Source organism: Lottia gigantea (genome assembly GCF_000327385.1).
Source record: "Lottia gigantea unplaced genomic scaffold LOTGIsca_61, whole genome shotgun sequence".
NCBI classification, from domain to species: domain Eukaryota; kingdom Metazoa; phylum Mollusca; class Gastropoda; family Lottiidae; genus Lottia; species Lottia gigantea.
The window spans coordinates 7,320-23,959 of record NW_008710086.1 but is presented as its reverse complement, the minus strand read 5'-3'; the positions used below and the strand labels follow the sequence as shown (position 1 = coordinate 23,959).

The window sequence follows — 16,640 nt, the reverse complement described above, 5'->3', positions numbered from 1 at the left end:
GTAACTCAAGATGGGAAGAGAAAACCCTGGATCTCAGTATCCTGACAGAGGAACGGAAATTACTCAAAAAGTAGGTTTTTCACCTTCAGCCCATCTCTTCTCTTCCAGTATTTAGAAAGCTAAAAAGCTTCCACAGATCCCAAACTCCTTTACTTCTGACTCAAAGAATAGGTTTTTCAATTTCAGTCACAATCTTCTGTCCATTGCCTCTGAATTCCATTCCGTCTTTCTATCCCAGAAAAGTTTTGTTTTAGGCAATGCAAATATTAACTTACATTTCTCACGTAATTTCAGGTATTTTTTGTCCCTAACTGGAACACAACAACGTATTCTCTGTGATTTACCAGATGAAGAATTTTTACCGGAAATTGGTCGAAGATATTTGATATTGCAGGGTAAAACTCCTGAGAGACAAGAACCCAGCAAATATCTGTCCAAACACAACGAAATTCGACAGAATCTGACTTACTCTGGTCACACGAAGAAATTAGGTGGAATGATCTTTGATCTGAAGGCGAAGGGGATGGATATTAATCCTGCAGAAAAAAAAATCTTAAGAACGTGAGTTGATTTGAAGTTGATTAGAAACTGTAATTCAGAATCTTGTCCTGAATAGACCTTATTCACACCAACATATTGAATGCATGGCTTATTATGTAATATATTAATAAGATGTCATATGAATGAATAAACTATGTGACGTCACAGAAAACTTGATCAACAGCGAGAAATTGGGCTTATTTAAGGAGTTGGAAAGGAAATATATGGGTAAACTGTCTTAACAATATAAAAAAATTCCAGTTCTATGTAAACTGCCATAACAGTATAAAAAAAATTCCAGTTACGCAACTTTATCCTGTGCCTTTGTTTTTGTTTTGTAGATTTTTCCAGTCGTTGTCTGGAGGCCAACAGAGATATCTGGACGATCTAAAACAGGAGGAGTTTTTTGAGGAGATAGGAAGACGATACGTTAAATTCAAGGGAATTAATATTGATAAAGATTTGAAAAAACCTGCCGAGCCAGAAATGGTGGATGAATTAACATTGAAAGGGTGAAGTAATAATGTATTGTGATTGGTCTGTCGTGTTCTGAAGATAAACTAATATGGATGAGAATGATATGATATCAGTTGTGTTTCTATGGAGACTGGCCCCGCCTTCTGCTCCTATATTTGGAGTATAAAGACAATATAATAATGTGATTTGTCCATGTAATCCAATTTGGATGAGAATGTTGGGATATCAGTAGTGTTTCTATGGAGACTGGCCCCGCCTTCGGCTCCTATATTTGGAGTATAAAGACAATATAATAATGTGATTTGTCCATCGTAAACCAATTTGGATGAGAATGCTGGGATATCGATATTGTTTCTATGGAGATTGGCCCCACCTTTTCCTCCTATATTCAGAGTATAAAGACAATATTATCTTGTTTCGTGATACTGTGATATATTGGTTTTTGAAAGTGTCTTCTGAAGCTATAGAGCTCTTGAGACTTTGAGCCACTTTCTGCTAATTATTGAGTGTTAGGGAGAAATGAGAATTTAACTTCGTAGAAGAGAATGTGCAGTCTACTCTATATCATAAGGTTAAATATTAGGGGGTGAAAGTCGGCACTGGGCTGACGCTAGATACCACAGGCACTGGCATTAGAATCTTTCTTATCTTGAGGAGGATTCAAACCCATGGCACGAAATCGTCTACCAGGTGTCAATCGAATTAGCTGGGAAGTGGTCAGCATGCGTGGTAATACTTACTTATAGTTTATTACAGTAGGATTACTGCCTCATATAAAAAGTTCAGTAGTAGTTACCAATGTTTCTTCAATATTTTGTTCGGATTTCAGGTTTTGCTTTGCTGTTCACATCGTTAGTATTTACTATTGTCACTGTTAAATTGTATTATTAAATTTTCAATTTTGATTAACATTGTGAAGTGAACTTTGACCTTCATTCGGTGAGAATTGATTTACACAATTGTTTCAATTACCGGTATGAAATATTCAACTTTCGGTTATACACAGTTTGAACTTTTTGTTTTTTTTATGAACAATATTACATTTTGTTTCAAGAATTGTGTTGACGTGCTAAAAATTGAACGCATTGTCAAGAACAAGAGCAATAACACCACCTTATCTTGTATTGAACATTTATCTCTTTATTTGTGACCTTGGCCAGTGCTTTACATAGAAGTTTTTAGGAACTTCTTCACTCTTAACACCAAGTTTTGTCTAAATCCGTCAAGAATTGTGCATTGTAGAGCATGTACGAGCCATTGTGGACAGACGGACAAACCAACTGACATGGATGAAGCCAATTTACTCTCCACTTTCCATGTAAAAATCAGTTCCCTTTGAGACAACTATATAAACAGAAGTCATGAAGTAATTGATATTTATGATTGATTGTGTTGAAGTTAATAATTATATATATATATATATAGAATACAGTGTGAGAGTAAAGTAGTGTTTGAATTAATTAAATTGGTATTTTCTTGGAGTAGTTAACCTTAATTAGCGTTCCTTGACTCAACCTCGACACAGCATTGTGGGAAAAAATGGTGTGAGTATCTGTATGGCTTAACAGAACCTGAAACATGTTGTTACTCAGAGTTTAGTGGGATCTTCAGACAATGGTATACAGCATTAACCTCTGAGGAACAGCATGTTTCAGGTTCTTTTTTTATATCATTAGAGTGTTTCTAATTGAGACAAATCTGTAGATATCACATGGACATTTTCATATTCACATTCAAAACCAAATGTACTTGATCCAAGAATCAACACAAACAAAATTAAAATAATTTATTTCTTCTCACAATATTTATATTTACAAAAACTCAAACTTAACAAACGATAGATTAATTATAGACTTGAGTTAAACAGAGATTTTAACAGTTGGGGAGGATTTGAAACATAAACAACAAGTAGTTCACTTCAATTAGAGGCCAGTCTTCTATAGTGTTTGTAGATACTTAAACTAGATTAATACAAAGCACATATACCACACTTCATTAATAACAAAGTACATAAAGTATCAATACAATTTACACGTGTTGTCATCAGATGAAAATTAGATGAAACGTTATGTACTTTGTTATTAAAGAAGTGTGTTATATCATCATATATTCTCTTGTGTTTTGTGTTATATACCAAAATAGAAGGCTAATTGTGTATATGTTTTTAATCAAATCCAAATGTGCTAAAAAAAAACCTTCTTCAACTACACAATTATTTTTTTTCTTCAATGCTTATTCAGGACCATTATCAGATCTCAATACAATTCTGAATCAAATAGAAATATTTTTATGAAATTGTTAACGCTGCTTGCCAGGCCTTTACAGTGTTTGTAGAATGCTATTTGTGAATCAAATCCAAATGAGCTCCTTCCTCGACTACACAATGATGTGTTTTTGTCCATGTTTATCCAGGACCATTATCAGATCTCAATACAGAGAAATATGGAACTCTTAGATTATTTTACGTCCAATTATCCAGGTCTGTTTCTCCCTCTTACATTAATACAAAAAATGTAGTCTTTGTTATCTTATATACTGAAAGGCACAAAAAAAACTTGTGTATATATCACATGTATAAATAGACATTTATTTTCTCCACTCTCCTATCTCAGACAAATGTTGATGCTTCAGTAGAATTCTAGGAGAAACTGTCATATTACAATCCTGTAGAGGGATTCCAAAAGCAACAATTGGCATAATCAGATGTTGATTTGGATGTTGCATATATGTTTTCAGAATCAGAATTCCTTCAAATATACCTCAAACTAGAAATTTCTTTCCCTATTTCTATAGATGTAAATAGTCTTCAGAAGTACTAGATATGTACAAAAAAATTCCTTCAAATATACCTCAAACTACGAATTTCTTTTGCTATTTCTAGATGTCTTTTCTTTAAATGCAGTGTCTGGTGTTATTAACTTTCACACACATGGATTTGAAGGCTCAAATTTCAACAGCAAGCTGTGAAGTCTATTACTGATTGACTTAGCTAAAAAATTCTTGTTTCTGAATCAAAGAATGGATTCTTAAAACAGATGATGGATGTGTCACTTTAAACTCTATCAGCTGTTTAATCAAATATTCAGATTGTATCAGTGTTTTATCTATTTATCTATATTTATTTACACCCTATCAACTCGTGTCGACTGGAGGCTGGGGATTTGAACTACAAGATAAATCTACTAAATTAAGTGTCATTGTTCTATCATCTGTTATTTCCTCCGTACCAGAATCTTTCTCTGAGTTTTTCGCTTTTTCTTCTTTATCAGCCCTGACCTTTGCTCTCTCTTCAGCTTCCTTATCCATTTTCTCTTCGTACATTTCTAGTAATATTTGATATCGTGTTGTACGAGGGAAAGATCGTAAAGTCTGTTGAGTGTTGTGGTCTAATGTATCTAAGTAACTGAAAAAAGCACAAATTTAATCAGTAAGCATTGGTAGGGAGGAACATTTAGTCAAGGTAGCAGTTTATCAGACTATCTTTATCAAATATATAACTTTAATAACAAATAAGATTGCAGAACAAAACCAAAATCAGGCACGATATCCCAGAATTGTTGGCATATTTGAAATTTCCAGTAAATACAAAATGTTACTTTATATAGGGGCTGCTTGATTGGTTAGGGATTCAAGTTAGAGGTTCATGTTAGAGGTTCATGTTAGAGGTACATGTTAGAGGTTCATGTTAGAGGTTCATGGAATCGACTGGGAATTCAATAAAACAAGTTGGTACAGAGTTCAGAACACAGTCCACATGTAATTCAAATTGCCAGAGAATGGAATTGAAATATTTTGAAAATGATAATCTAGTTTCGATTCAGGCCAGAATTGGAACAGATCGAACCTGTTAAGAACTGGCCAATTGAGCGTCTCCTTATATTACCGTACTTACTCTGTTAGAATTCTCTGGACGTACATCTTATCTCGAAATGCTTTGGCTTCATGGTGATTTTGTATCCAGTTCGTATAGTCAACATCTATAGTATTCGCTTTTTTAAATATTCTGAAATAGAAGGAGTTTTACATCAGTATTTAATAGAAGTCATAGAAGCTGCTCGATTGGGGATTTCTGCTGCAGAACTTCTGCAGGTTCAGGATTCATGGAATCAACTGAGTGTTTTTTTCAAGGTATAAGATGAGGATCATTGTGAAGATACAAGGTAGCTATAGGAGAGATACTGATAGTATGTATGTTTGTTGTTATAAACTAACCTTTCAAAAATAAAAAACATAACATAAACACCAATCAAAGCCACAAATATCCTGACTCCAGTTTTTCTAATACCTTCCTCTTCTTTCTGTTGATCTTCATATGATGTTCTATTTCTAAAGAAAATTTAACATTTCACAATGCTTTGATCTGAATTAATAAAAATGACGTGACTTAAGAATGTTCAATGAGATGATCAATTAAATAGTGTCATAATTCATAATACTTGAAAATACACCAACAAAATATGTCAGATTACGCTGAATGTTGGAATACTCAGATGTCGGATATCACAGAGTACACTGTTTAACTAGATTCTTTTATTTATTCTAATGTAGGAGATACAGCTAGCTGGTGATTGGGGTTCGAAACTGACAACCGGTGGACTTTTGGAAGCAGTGGCTTTTCGCCTAGGAGACAACAACACAACAATCCAATTCGCTACTGACTGACAGCTTTTCCATTGTCAAATGGGTTAATTTTAAACAGTAATTGATGCTGAATTTCCTGCTCAGTCTGTGCTTTCGTTAAGTTCTTTTATAAAACGTTTTTACAACCACTTTCACCTTCGTTTCATGACAAGTCTTTAAGCTACCACAAGAGGAAATAATGATTTATATTTGATATTATCCTACCTGTTATACTCGTACATGTAGTATTCTTGACTAACGGGATTTGGTCGACTGTTGTAGGGAGGAGAGCGATGATTGGTGTAAGACGATCGGCCCATAAATCCCTTTCTGGCATCATACAGACTCTTCAAACCAGGATCACTGAGAGTCGTGTAGGCTTCGTTTAACTGAATAAATTTATCATGTGTTTTAGGGTCGTTAACATTTCTATCTGGGTGAAGCTGGAACGAAAGAAAAAAAATAACAACTCTGTCTTATGGCCATGTACTCTCAAAACAATCTCAGCGCTAGGATGTCCTATGGTGTTAACTTCTAACACTGTTTCAAAAAAGGGACAAAAAAGAGTAAAATTTGTTTTTGTCACAAATTTTCATGCAGCTATCTGAAAAGCTTCATTCATAAAAACTTTTTAGGACATGATTTGGGTCTTTAAATATACATTAATATTCACATTAGCTAATAATTTTTATCATTTTGGACTAATGTACATTAGACAAAAGTTTACTGGAAAATTAGTCATAAACATGCTAACACGCATTAATTCAATTTCTTAACCAACCTTTGTCCTGATATACGACCATAACCGCCATAGGGTGACAGTTTATTGCTTAAATATATGTTTTCAGAAAACCAACCTTTTTTGATTTTTCTATAAAAGCTGCCTTAATTTCTTTCCTGGTGGCTTTTGAGCTCACCCCTAACACTTCATAATGAGATAAGGTTTTAAAACTGTAGCTAGAATAGATCAGATAAAATATAAATTATAGCTAGCAGGCAGTTAATAATGTTTTAGTTACAATATATCAATGATATTGGCCTGTCAGACCTAACTACATTTTAAAAATAAAATGACGAGTTGACTTATAATAAAGTAAAAATAAATCACACGATAACACGTAAACAGTAGGTAAAAAGTCGAATAATTAGAGCTACATTTACTCTAATTGTATCAACTTTTTACCTACTGTTTACACGTTTTTTCCATATTGATTTCTATTGTAAATACGCTAATCTAAAACTAGATATAAAATGTAACCTCCTGGCGTTAGATAATAATTGAATTAAAAGCTAAGACTAGTTGGCCATAACTTCCCTGTGTATCCTTAATTTAGAGAGACAGTTGTGCCTTTTGGGGGGTTGGTTTGATTCTTAAATATATGTAAATAGTCTTCAGAAGTACTAGAAAAATCAAAATAATTCCTTCAAAAATATCTCAGAGTCTGAGACTCAGATTAGGAATTTCGATGGTGAGCTGTAAACACTTTTACTTATAAGCTAAGCTAAAGAAATTACCGTTTCTGAGACTAAGATAGGACACAGTGTAACTGATATCTCTTACCTTCTTAGTGAATGCAAACACACAGAGACTAGGCTGTTCAATCTGTTTGGTACGTGACATACTGAAAATCTCATGTTGATATCATTTCAACCACCTGAGAAATACATGTATAAGTTAAACATCCAACAAGTCATTTTTTATACTTCTAAGTCCCCCCCCCCCCCCTTTTTTATTTTTTATATAGGCCCAGTGGGTTAAAGAACATTACAAAGTAATACAAAGGCAGTGATATGCAAGTAATACTTCTCTTATAGGCCAAGTTGGTAAAGGAACTTTTAGCTTTTTCTTTATTATAGACAAGTTGGTACCATTGTTAAAACTAACAAAACATTACTAAGCTAACCAGCACTTGTAAATGAATAGTCCTTGCTTCGGACCTAGGCCCGTGCTTTCTGTGAGTTATATTCTCATTTCACCTTAACACAAACAATCCACAAACTTCCCCAGTTCGTTATAGCTTGACATTGTAAGAAATTTGAAATGTGGTTGATTCTACTCCTGTGAAAAACACCTCCACCATGGCTTGATAAAATGGTAGGGTAGATATTTAGTTTGTTGTTTGTTTTGTTTTCTTTTAAGACAGGGGGTAGGCTTCAATGCGTTATGGTGGGCCTACTGACCGTTGTTCAAGTAGAAGTAAACTAAATTATCAAGTTAAATATGTCAATTTGTTGTCATGGCATTTCATGACTTTTTAGTACATGAAGATCAAAATGTGATCAGATCATCAGTCACTTCCGAAGAAACGGAATACGACACACTGACTGATTCAATAAAGAAATCGATCTTAAACACAAACTTTTCCTCATGTTTATGTAACTTACCAAAAAATACCAAAAGACATTTGAAGGAGGCTGACATGTTGGAATTCAGCGCCCTCTGGTGTGGGAGTTATAGAGACAACTCGGACATCTCATTTTTTATGTGGAAATCCCCGTTTTATTTTTAGAAATCACCGAGAGTAAAATACAGAAAGCCAGAGAAGTGAAGTAGATTTTACGCTTTTTAACTTTTCTACACGATGGCACCAGGTTTGATGTATCTAAAAACGTATTAACTAGGCAGACGACAAAAGAAAAAAAGCCTTTGAAGTGGAAAAGGACAAAAAAGAAAAATAATAAATATTTCCTTGTTTTGTTTTGACAGTCTCACTGTCACTGTCAGTTGTACTCGTAGTTGTGGTGAATTTGAAGAAGCCTTTAAGGCCTATTTCTTCAATTTTCATGATAATTCTGTTATCATTAGGCTAAAGACTTCCACTTGGAATATGTTATTGAATTTTGTTGCTCATTCTGACACAGTGTGTCCTGTTTGTGAGAAATTCATGATATTTTGATCTTTAGGTTTCAGTTAATGTCAACACGGCTTCTAATCTCATGATACTGATAGATCTGGTGGACACTGATATTTAAACAACCGCTTTCAAACCTGACCATCATGTCTAACAGACCAACTGGATTTACAGAAAGACAATTCCAACCACGTTTTGCTCAAGTATGTACAGATTCATTCTCACAATGTCCAGATATTGTCTAATATTCTGCGATGTCTCTGTACCAGAATACAGTCAAGGGTTATGTTTTTCACCGTTTAGTACAATTCTGTAAGTTCAGCTTGCCCAGCTCGACTGTATTGTGATATCGTGAGATATAAGAGACATTGTAGAATATCTGGTAATATCTTGATTGACACATTAATTGTCCAGCTTTATATAAATACCAAAAGTTTTGCCAATTTTGCTGTTGTCGTGGTGAAAATTATCCAAAAGAACCTTAAACCCAGTCCTGATATACCATCTGAATATCAAGTCAAAGAAACTGGTTAAGGCCTGATTTTTGGGGCTGTCTGCGTTCTTTCTGAAGATTGACAAGTGATACTTGTTCTCATGTATGCACCTCAAGACAATTTCTGATTTATGTGGATTTTTTTACATTTTCAGACACAAAGTGAAAATTATGCTTCAATTCCAGACCAAGGTACACAGAGAAATGATCTATGCCATGGTGAATATTTCATTCTTCATTATTTCAGTGGAATGAGTGGACAAAATTGAATTACAGAATTAATTTCAAATCATTAGCTCAATAAGATACAGAACAGTAGGGTATAAAACTCCATTTCATTTCATTAGTCTAATAAGATACAGAAGGATATAAAACTCTATTTCATTTCATTAGTCCAATAAGATACAGAACAGTAGGGTATAAAACTCTATTTCATTTCATTAGTCCAATAAGATACAGAACAGTAGGATATAAAACTCCATTTCATTTCATTAGTCCAATAAGATACAGAACAGTAGGATATAAAACTCTATTTCATTTCATTAGTTCAATAAGATACAGAAGGATATAAAACTCTATTTCATTTCATTAGTTCAATAAGATACAGAACAGTAGGATATAAAACTCTATTTCATTTCATTAGCTTAATAAGATACAGAACAGTAGGATATAAAACTCCATTTCATTTCATTAGTCCAATAAGATACAGAACAGTAGGGTATAAAACTCTATTCCATTTCATTAGTCCAATAAGATACAGAACAGTAGGATATAAAACTCTATTTCATTTCATTAGTTCAATAAGATACAGAAGGATATAAAACTCTATTTCATTTCATTAGTTCAATAAGATACAGAACAGTAGGATATAAAACTTCATTTTATTTCATTAGTCCAATAAGATACAGAACAGTGAAATATAAAACTCTATTTCATTTCATTAGTTCAATAAGATACAGAACAGTAGGATATAAAACTCTATTTCATTTCATTAGTCCAATAAGATACAGAACAGTAGGATATAAAACTACATTTCATTTCATTAGTTCAATAAGATATAAAACAGTAGGATATAAAACTCTATTTCATTTCATTAGTCCAATAAGATACAGAACAGTAGGATATAAAACTCTATTTCATTTCATTAGTTCAATAAGATACAGAACAGTAGGATATAAAACTACATTTCATTTCATTAGTTCAATAAGATACAGAACAGTAGGATATAAAACTCTATTTCATTTCATTAGTTCAATAAGATATAAAACAGTAGGATATAAAACTCTATTTCTATTTTTATTTTTGAAGCAATGGACAGACTAGATGGTTGGGTTACTCTCTCAGATATTGGGGGTGAGTATAATGAATTATAAAAGACCCCCATTGTCATGATATGTCTTATTGATCTGTAGCCTTACGTCTTATGGAACATGTTACCTCCCTTTAATCAGTCAGTCCACTTCATACCTATCTCTATTTCATTTCATTAGTTCAATAAGATACAGAACAGTAGGATATAAAACTACATTTCATTTCATTAGTTCAATAAGATACAGAACAGTAGAATATAAAAACTCTATTTCATTTCATTAGTTCAATAAGATATAAAACAGTAGGATATAAAACTCTATTTCATTTCATTAGTTCAATAAGATATAAAACAGTAGGATATAAAACTCTATTTCATTAGTTCAATAAGATATAAAACAGTAGGATATAAAACTATATTTCATTTCATTAGTCCAATAAGATACAGAACAGTAGGATATAAAACTCTATTTCATTTCATTAGTCCAATAAGATATAGAACAGTAGGATATAAAACTATATTTCATTTCATTAGTCCAATAAGATACAGAACAGTAGGATATAAAACTCTATTTGATTTCATTAGTTCAATAAGATACAGAACAGTAGGATATAAAACTACATTTCATTTCATTAGTTCAATAAGATACAGAACAGTAGGATATAAAACTCTATTTCATTTCATTAGTTCAATAAGATATAAAACAGTAGGATATAAAACTCTATTTCTATTTTTATTTTTGAAGCAATGGACAGACTAGATGGTTGGGTTACTCTCTCAGATATTGGGGGTGAGTATAATGAATTATAAAAGAACCCCATTGTCATGATATGTCTTATTGATCTGTAGCCTTATGTCTTATGGAACATGTTACCTCCCTTTAATCAGTCAGTCCACTTCATACCTATCTCATGATAAATCACGTCAGTTGTTGTTACCACCATTTTGTACTAAAGCTTATATACTTCTATTTAATAAAACATATAATATTTATACTGTGATATTACTGTCGTCTAATTATAACTTCCATTTTAACTATGATGTACGTCATGTGAGTATCAGACTACACTTCACAAACAATTTCTGCTGCTTAGAAAAAAGACCTTTGTAACAACTATACAGATAGAGATAGCCGACAGTATAATGAAATCGAATTATCAGTGGCGCCGCCAGCCTCCTGAGAATGGGGGTACAAATAGGGGGCAGACTGACTCAATGGGGGGACAACTTACAGTCAAGGCAGAATTCAAAATGTCTCCACATGTGGATGCGTCAAGCAAACTTCTGATTTTCTTAAAAAATTTGTTCCTATCTTTTTTTAGCTGATGACGATGAAGGCCATGTTGGAAAAGGAGCTGAAAACAAACAGAACAGTTGGTTGGAGGTAGCAAAATGTGATAATGACAGCTGTCAAAACGACTACAGACAGACGCCAGATGAAAATGTAAGAGCTGAAAATAGGCCTGATGCATGGTACGAACCTTCTGTAAATAGACAGAACAGTCCTGAAGGTAACATGAGAGCTGATGATATTCCTGATGCACGGTACCAACCTCCTGTAAAAGGGAACCCCCAAGTGAACGTACAGGGCACTCCAGAAAATAACTTAACATCTGATGCATCAATTCAGAATAATTGCCAGTCCATGACAAGAAATTTAGATGAAAACGAAGATCAAACTCGGGTGAAATTGGTATTAAATTTGGAGAAAATGAATGGCTTAAACCTTCCCCCATCACATCATGTCCCAAATCAGGGTACTAGTAAATCAATTTCTTTTTTGTGGGTGTGAATAAAAATAAAACTGTATAACTTTAACTTTATTAAAAAAAATGCTGTTAAAATAGTTCAACATTAATCATAGAGGGTATAGAAATATCTGTTTTAATTTCTAATTTTTAATATAAGCTTACATATATTAATCACATACTGGCAGTGAAAATGATAGAGTCCACATAGCTAGTAATATTTATATGGTATTTATATTTGTCATCTTAACATCTCTTTCAGAGAGTTCACATAACCTATAATGTTTATAGGTTATTTAAGTTTGTCTACTCAGTATTTCTCAGAGAGTTCACATAGCTAATAATGTTTATTGGGTATATTTATTTCAGACAACAAACAAAATTTCCGTCCACCAGAAAGAAATTGTATAAATGATATTAAAGGTATAAATGGTGTAACTCAGAATATTCCAGTTTCAGTTCCTCCAAATAACACAGAAAATACCGGTAACTATGTGTATTCCTGCCCCTGTCTGGCTAAATTTATTTTCGACTTTGTAAATGCAATACTTCCTTTTAACACTGAGTTGGAACACTGTTTTTTTCTGACGGTGGAATAGGTCAGTCATTAGCAAGTTAGATTGTCGTCTGCTATAGGACAGTGGAATAGCTCAGTCTGTAGTAAGTTGGACTGTGTCTGCTATGACAGTGGAATAACTCAGTCTGTAGTGAGTTGGAGTGTCGTCTGCTAGGACAGTAGAATAGCTCAGTCAGTAGTGAGTTGGATTGTCGTCTGCTAGGACAGTGGAATAGCTTAGTCAGTAGTGAGTTGGATTGTTGTCTGCTAGGACAGTGGAATAGCTCAGTCAGTAGTGAGTTGGATTGTCGTCTGCTATAGGACAGTGGAATAGGTCAGTCAGTAGCAAGTGAGATTGTCGTCTGCTAGGACAGTGGAATAGCTCAGTCTGTAGTAAGTTGGACTGTGTCTGCTATGACAGTGGAATAACTCAGTCTGTAGTGAGTTGGATTGTCGTCTGCTAGGACAGTGGAATAACTCAGTCAGTAGTGAGTTGGATTGTCGTCTGCTAGGACAGTGGAATAACTCAGTCAATAATGAGTTGGATTGTTGTCATGGATTTAGAAGTTCATTATTTCACCATATTTTGTCTTCACTGCTAAGTTCATGACCACAGACACCTTATGAGTGGTGGAACAAACCTCCTGGTACTGTCAGTATAAATAAGGGGCAAACTTACACAATAGTAGACAACCACTTTCAGGTTGAGATACCAAATGGGAAAGCGCCTTAGTTTAAAGCTTCCATGTAGGCTTTGATAGGGTTTCACCAAGACATTTTTGAAAACTTGAATTGATTTGGTACATTCTGTTTAATGAGCATTTAGCTTTTTCATCTCCACATCCCTTTCAGAGAGTCGACTTTACCTATAATGTTTATTGGGTATTTATTATTTTGCTGGGCCAAAAAAAGTTTAAAAATCTCATTTTGAAATTTCTCAGACACGAAACTGTATTGCCCCAGTACCCCAACTGTACCTCCCCTGTACCCCAACTGTATCCCCCATGTACCCCGACTGCACCCCTGACTGTACCCCAACTGCACCCCTGACTGTACCCAGGCTGTACCCTGACTGTACCCCGACTGTACCACCCCTGTATCCCGACTAGCACTGCCACTGTATTTTAAGCTGAGATTTTATTTTTCTTTCCAGGCAGTAAACTAGTGAAACATTGTTTTCAAGAAACTTTGGATTATTTAAACGATCAACTCCTTCTTTGTTATGATAAAAATTGGAAATGTATTGCATCCCGACATGGTTGGACATTTGAAAGAATTTCACAATTTCATTACAAACATCGTGGTTCAGAGTTTAAAGAGTTAATGTTAACTGCAGACTTTTGTAACTACACTGTCAAAGAGTTATTGGGTGATTTGAAAGATTTAAAAAGAATAGACTTGTTAAACAATTATCCTGTAAAATGGAATTAAATGCTTCAGATGGGACGCAGAAAAATATGTTATCAATTAATAACATTTTGATTATCAAGAGAACATTTATTTTTAAAGACCAATGTGTCTTGCTCATATGATGCCCATTGTTTTCAGCATTGTTAATTATTCTAGGTTTAATCTTCACCGATCTACTACACCATGTCCTGAATTTTCTTCAAATGATAATACCTTAGCAGAATTTCTTCACCTTGGCCTTTACTAGGGCATAAAGCATGTAGAAAATTTAGTTCTCATTTTTCCAGTTATTATCTGTTATAACATTTTATATACATGGTCCTATAGCTTTAAGTACTGTGATTGAACAGATGATATTTACTATTCAATGTTAAAAGCAATCAGTCAATATTATACAGAAGAAATTTATTCTAAGATGTTATTTTTAAGATTTTTATACACATAAACTTGCAATATTGTACATAATATATTTTTCAGTTGTAAATTTCTATATCGCTTCTGTATTTCTATACAATTGATGTATTGAGCACTATTTTAACAGTTATACTTCTATATCGCTCTACAATTGATGTATTGAGCACTTTTTTAACAGTGGTATTTCTATATCACTCTATAATTGATGTATTGAGTACTATTTTAACAGTGGTATTTCTATAACACTCTACAATTGATGTATTGAGCATTATTTTAACAGTGGTATTTCTATATCACTCTACAATTGATGTATTGAGCATTATTTTAACAGTGGTATTTCTATATCGCTCTACAATTGATGTATTGAGTACTATTTTAACAGTGGTATTTCTATATTGCTCTACAATTGATGTATTAAGCACTATTTTAACAGTGGTATTTCTATATCTCTCTACAATTGATGTATTGAGCACTATTTTAACAGTGAAAATGTTTTATTATTGTATTACGTCCATCAATCAGACATCTGTGGTTCCTGCAATTCCACTAAAACTAAGTGTTTGATGCGAAGCATATTTTGTGATCAGTGAGGTCATGAAACACTATATTTTAGTGAAATTGCCAGAGCCACAGACAAATTGGTGCTATCAGTGTCCCCAATACACATAGTTATAGAAAACCTTTTAAAAACTCTTTAATCATATTATTTATTTTGTTCTGTCTGAATTATTGCTTTTATCAAAACTTTGTATTTTTGACAGTTCCCTCTGTCAGGGATGTAGGTAAAAGGGGCTGACAAAGAAAAAGCGTCTAGTCGTTCGGAAGGGACAATAAACCGAGGCCCCCCGGTGCTACAGTCTGCGCAGGTTAGATACATAACAATAGGATCATAAAGAGTTGGAATTGAAAAGAGACAGACTGATGCCTCATTGCTCACTGCATAGCATTGCCAGTCTTTATTATCCTGGGGTGAAGAAAGTAAGACATAACACTCCTTTCATTTCACTTCATCAGAGAATAAAATTAAAACATTTGATTAAAATTTCCCCATCTCATACTGCATGGCATAGTCTATCATCATTAGCCCAACAACAAAATGGAGAGTAAAACTCCATTCATTTCCCTTTAAGTCAGACACTGCAACTTGAGTGGCTAAGCACATTTCTTGGGGTTGCGGACACCTCAGAATTGTCAGAAATGCAACCCTCCAAGGTTCTTGTTTCCAAAAATTTTAGACTCATTGTTTCGCAACTTTGACTTTTTGCAGTGCCGAACTACACCATCGTCACCATCCCCCGGAAACAATTCATTTCTGGCGACGGGACTGATTGTAACACTTGTCTCTGAGAAACAGGTGTAACCATCACATTGAACATTAATGTAATAAAAATGATAACATGTATTACAATAAAAATGAGTTAATCTTTATTTTTTAATTTGAAGGGTCTCTGGTTTCTGGAATGGAATCGCTACATGAAGAAGGTTGGGAACCTCCGATATAAAGAGATAAAAACATAAAATTGATTATTATTATGAAAATATTAATAGAAATAGCTTAAGTTATAATGTACCAAATCAAACACTGCAAAAATAATTTGTTTACTACTTTTGTATGGAAGCTTAAAATTATTCTATTGTTTCACTAAGCTCTGTAATGTATCTGGAATATCCTGACCAAAAATTATACAAATATATTCATTTATAAACGATTGACAACGTTTTTACTTTAACAAAATAAAGTTGACTTTGGTTATTTAAAATTTGATTACAAAGTGCACCGCCTCAAGATTTTTTATTCATAATTCAGGCTAAAGAAAGTCAAGTCAAGGTTTAAAATCAGTTTGCCGACCTCGGAGAAACTTGAAAGAATGTGATCCAATCCCCTGATTGCCATATCAGTTGTCTGATTTAGTCCTATCCTCTTGAAACTGATGTAAAGTTGAAACTTCTGACAAAAACCCGCCATTTTGTTATTTCTACTCTATTTGTTTTGTTTGATATTCGAGATTAATGACCAGAACCATTTTAGTGCTTTTTGGACAATCAAGTCTACGCCATGTACGGTCTAAGGGAAGTAACTCTATTGAATGATGTAAACAAAAAATTTGATACAGGACTCGCTCTACTAAACATTTCATGCGAATGATTGATTGTATACGAATGTAGTCCAGGCTATTTTTTGAAATCTTCTTTCTCTCTCCCTTTTGTGTTTTTTTGCATG

The 16,640-nt window shown here is 33.6% G+C and overlaps 2 protein-coding genes across 2 annotated transcripts; one reads left to right on the top strand and one right to left on the bottom strand.

Moving 5' to 3' along the window:
* Window positions 1-4,119: 4,119 nt before the first annotated feature.
* On the bottom strand, window positions 4,120-7,272 carry LOTGIDRAFT_235181 (hypothetical protein; the record flags this gene model as incomplete). The annotated part of the gene is made up of 6 exons (XM_009064200.1): window positions 4,120-4,420; window positions 4,910-5,020; window positions 5,230-5,343; window positions 5,863-6,080; window positions 6,495-6,594; window positions 7,199-7,272. 6 exons carry the CDS (start codon window positions 7,270-7,272, stop codon window positions 4,150-4,152), a joined length of 888 nt encoding a protein of 295 aa, XP_009062448.1. The 3' UTR covers window positions 4,120-4,149.
* An 816-nt stretch (window positions 7,273-8,088) lies between these two features.
* LOTGIDRAFT_235180 (hypothetical protein) lies at window positions 8,089-16,389 on the top strand. Its single transcript, XM_009064199.1, has 11 exons — window positions 8,089-8,182; window positions 8,542-8,692; window positions 9,138-9,208; window positions 9,246-9,302; window positions 10,291-10,335; window positions 11,037-11,081; window positions 11,614-11,802; window positions 12,409-12,525; window positions 13,749-14,112; window positions 14,222-14,643; window positions 14,989-16,389. Exons 5-9 carry the CDS (start codon window positions 10,293-10,295, stop codon window positions 14,024-14,026), a joined length of 672 nt encoding a protein of 223 aa, XP_009062447.1. The 5' UTR covers window positions 8,089-8,182; window positions 8,542-8,692; window positions 9,138-9,208; window positions 9,246-9,302; window positions 10,291-10,292; the 3' UTR covers window positions 14,027-14,112; window positions 14,222-14,643; window positions 14,989-16,389.
* Window positions 16,390-16,640: the final 251 nt, after the last annotated feature.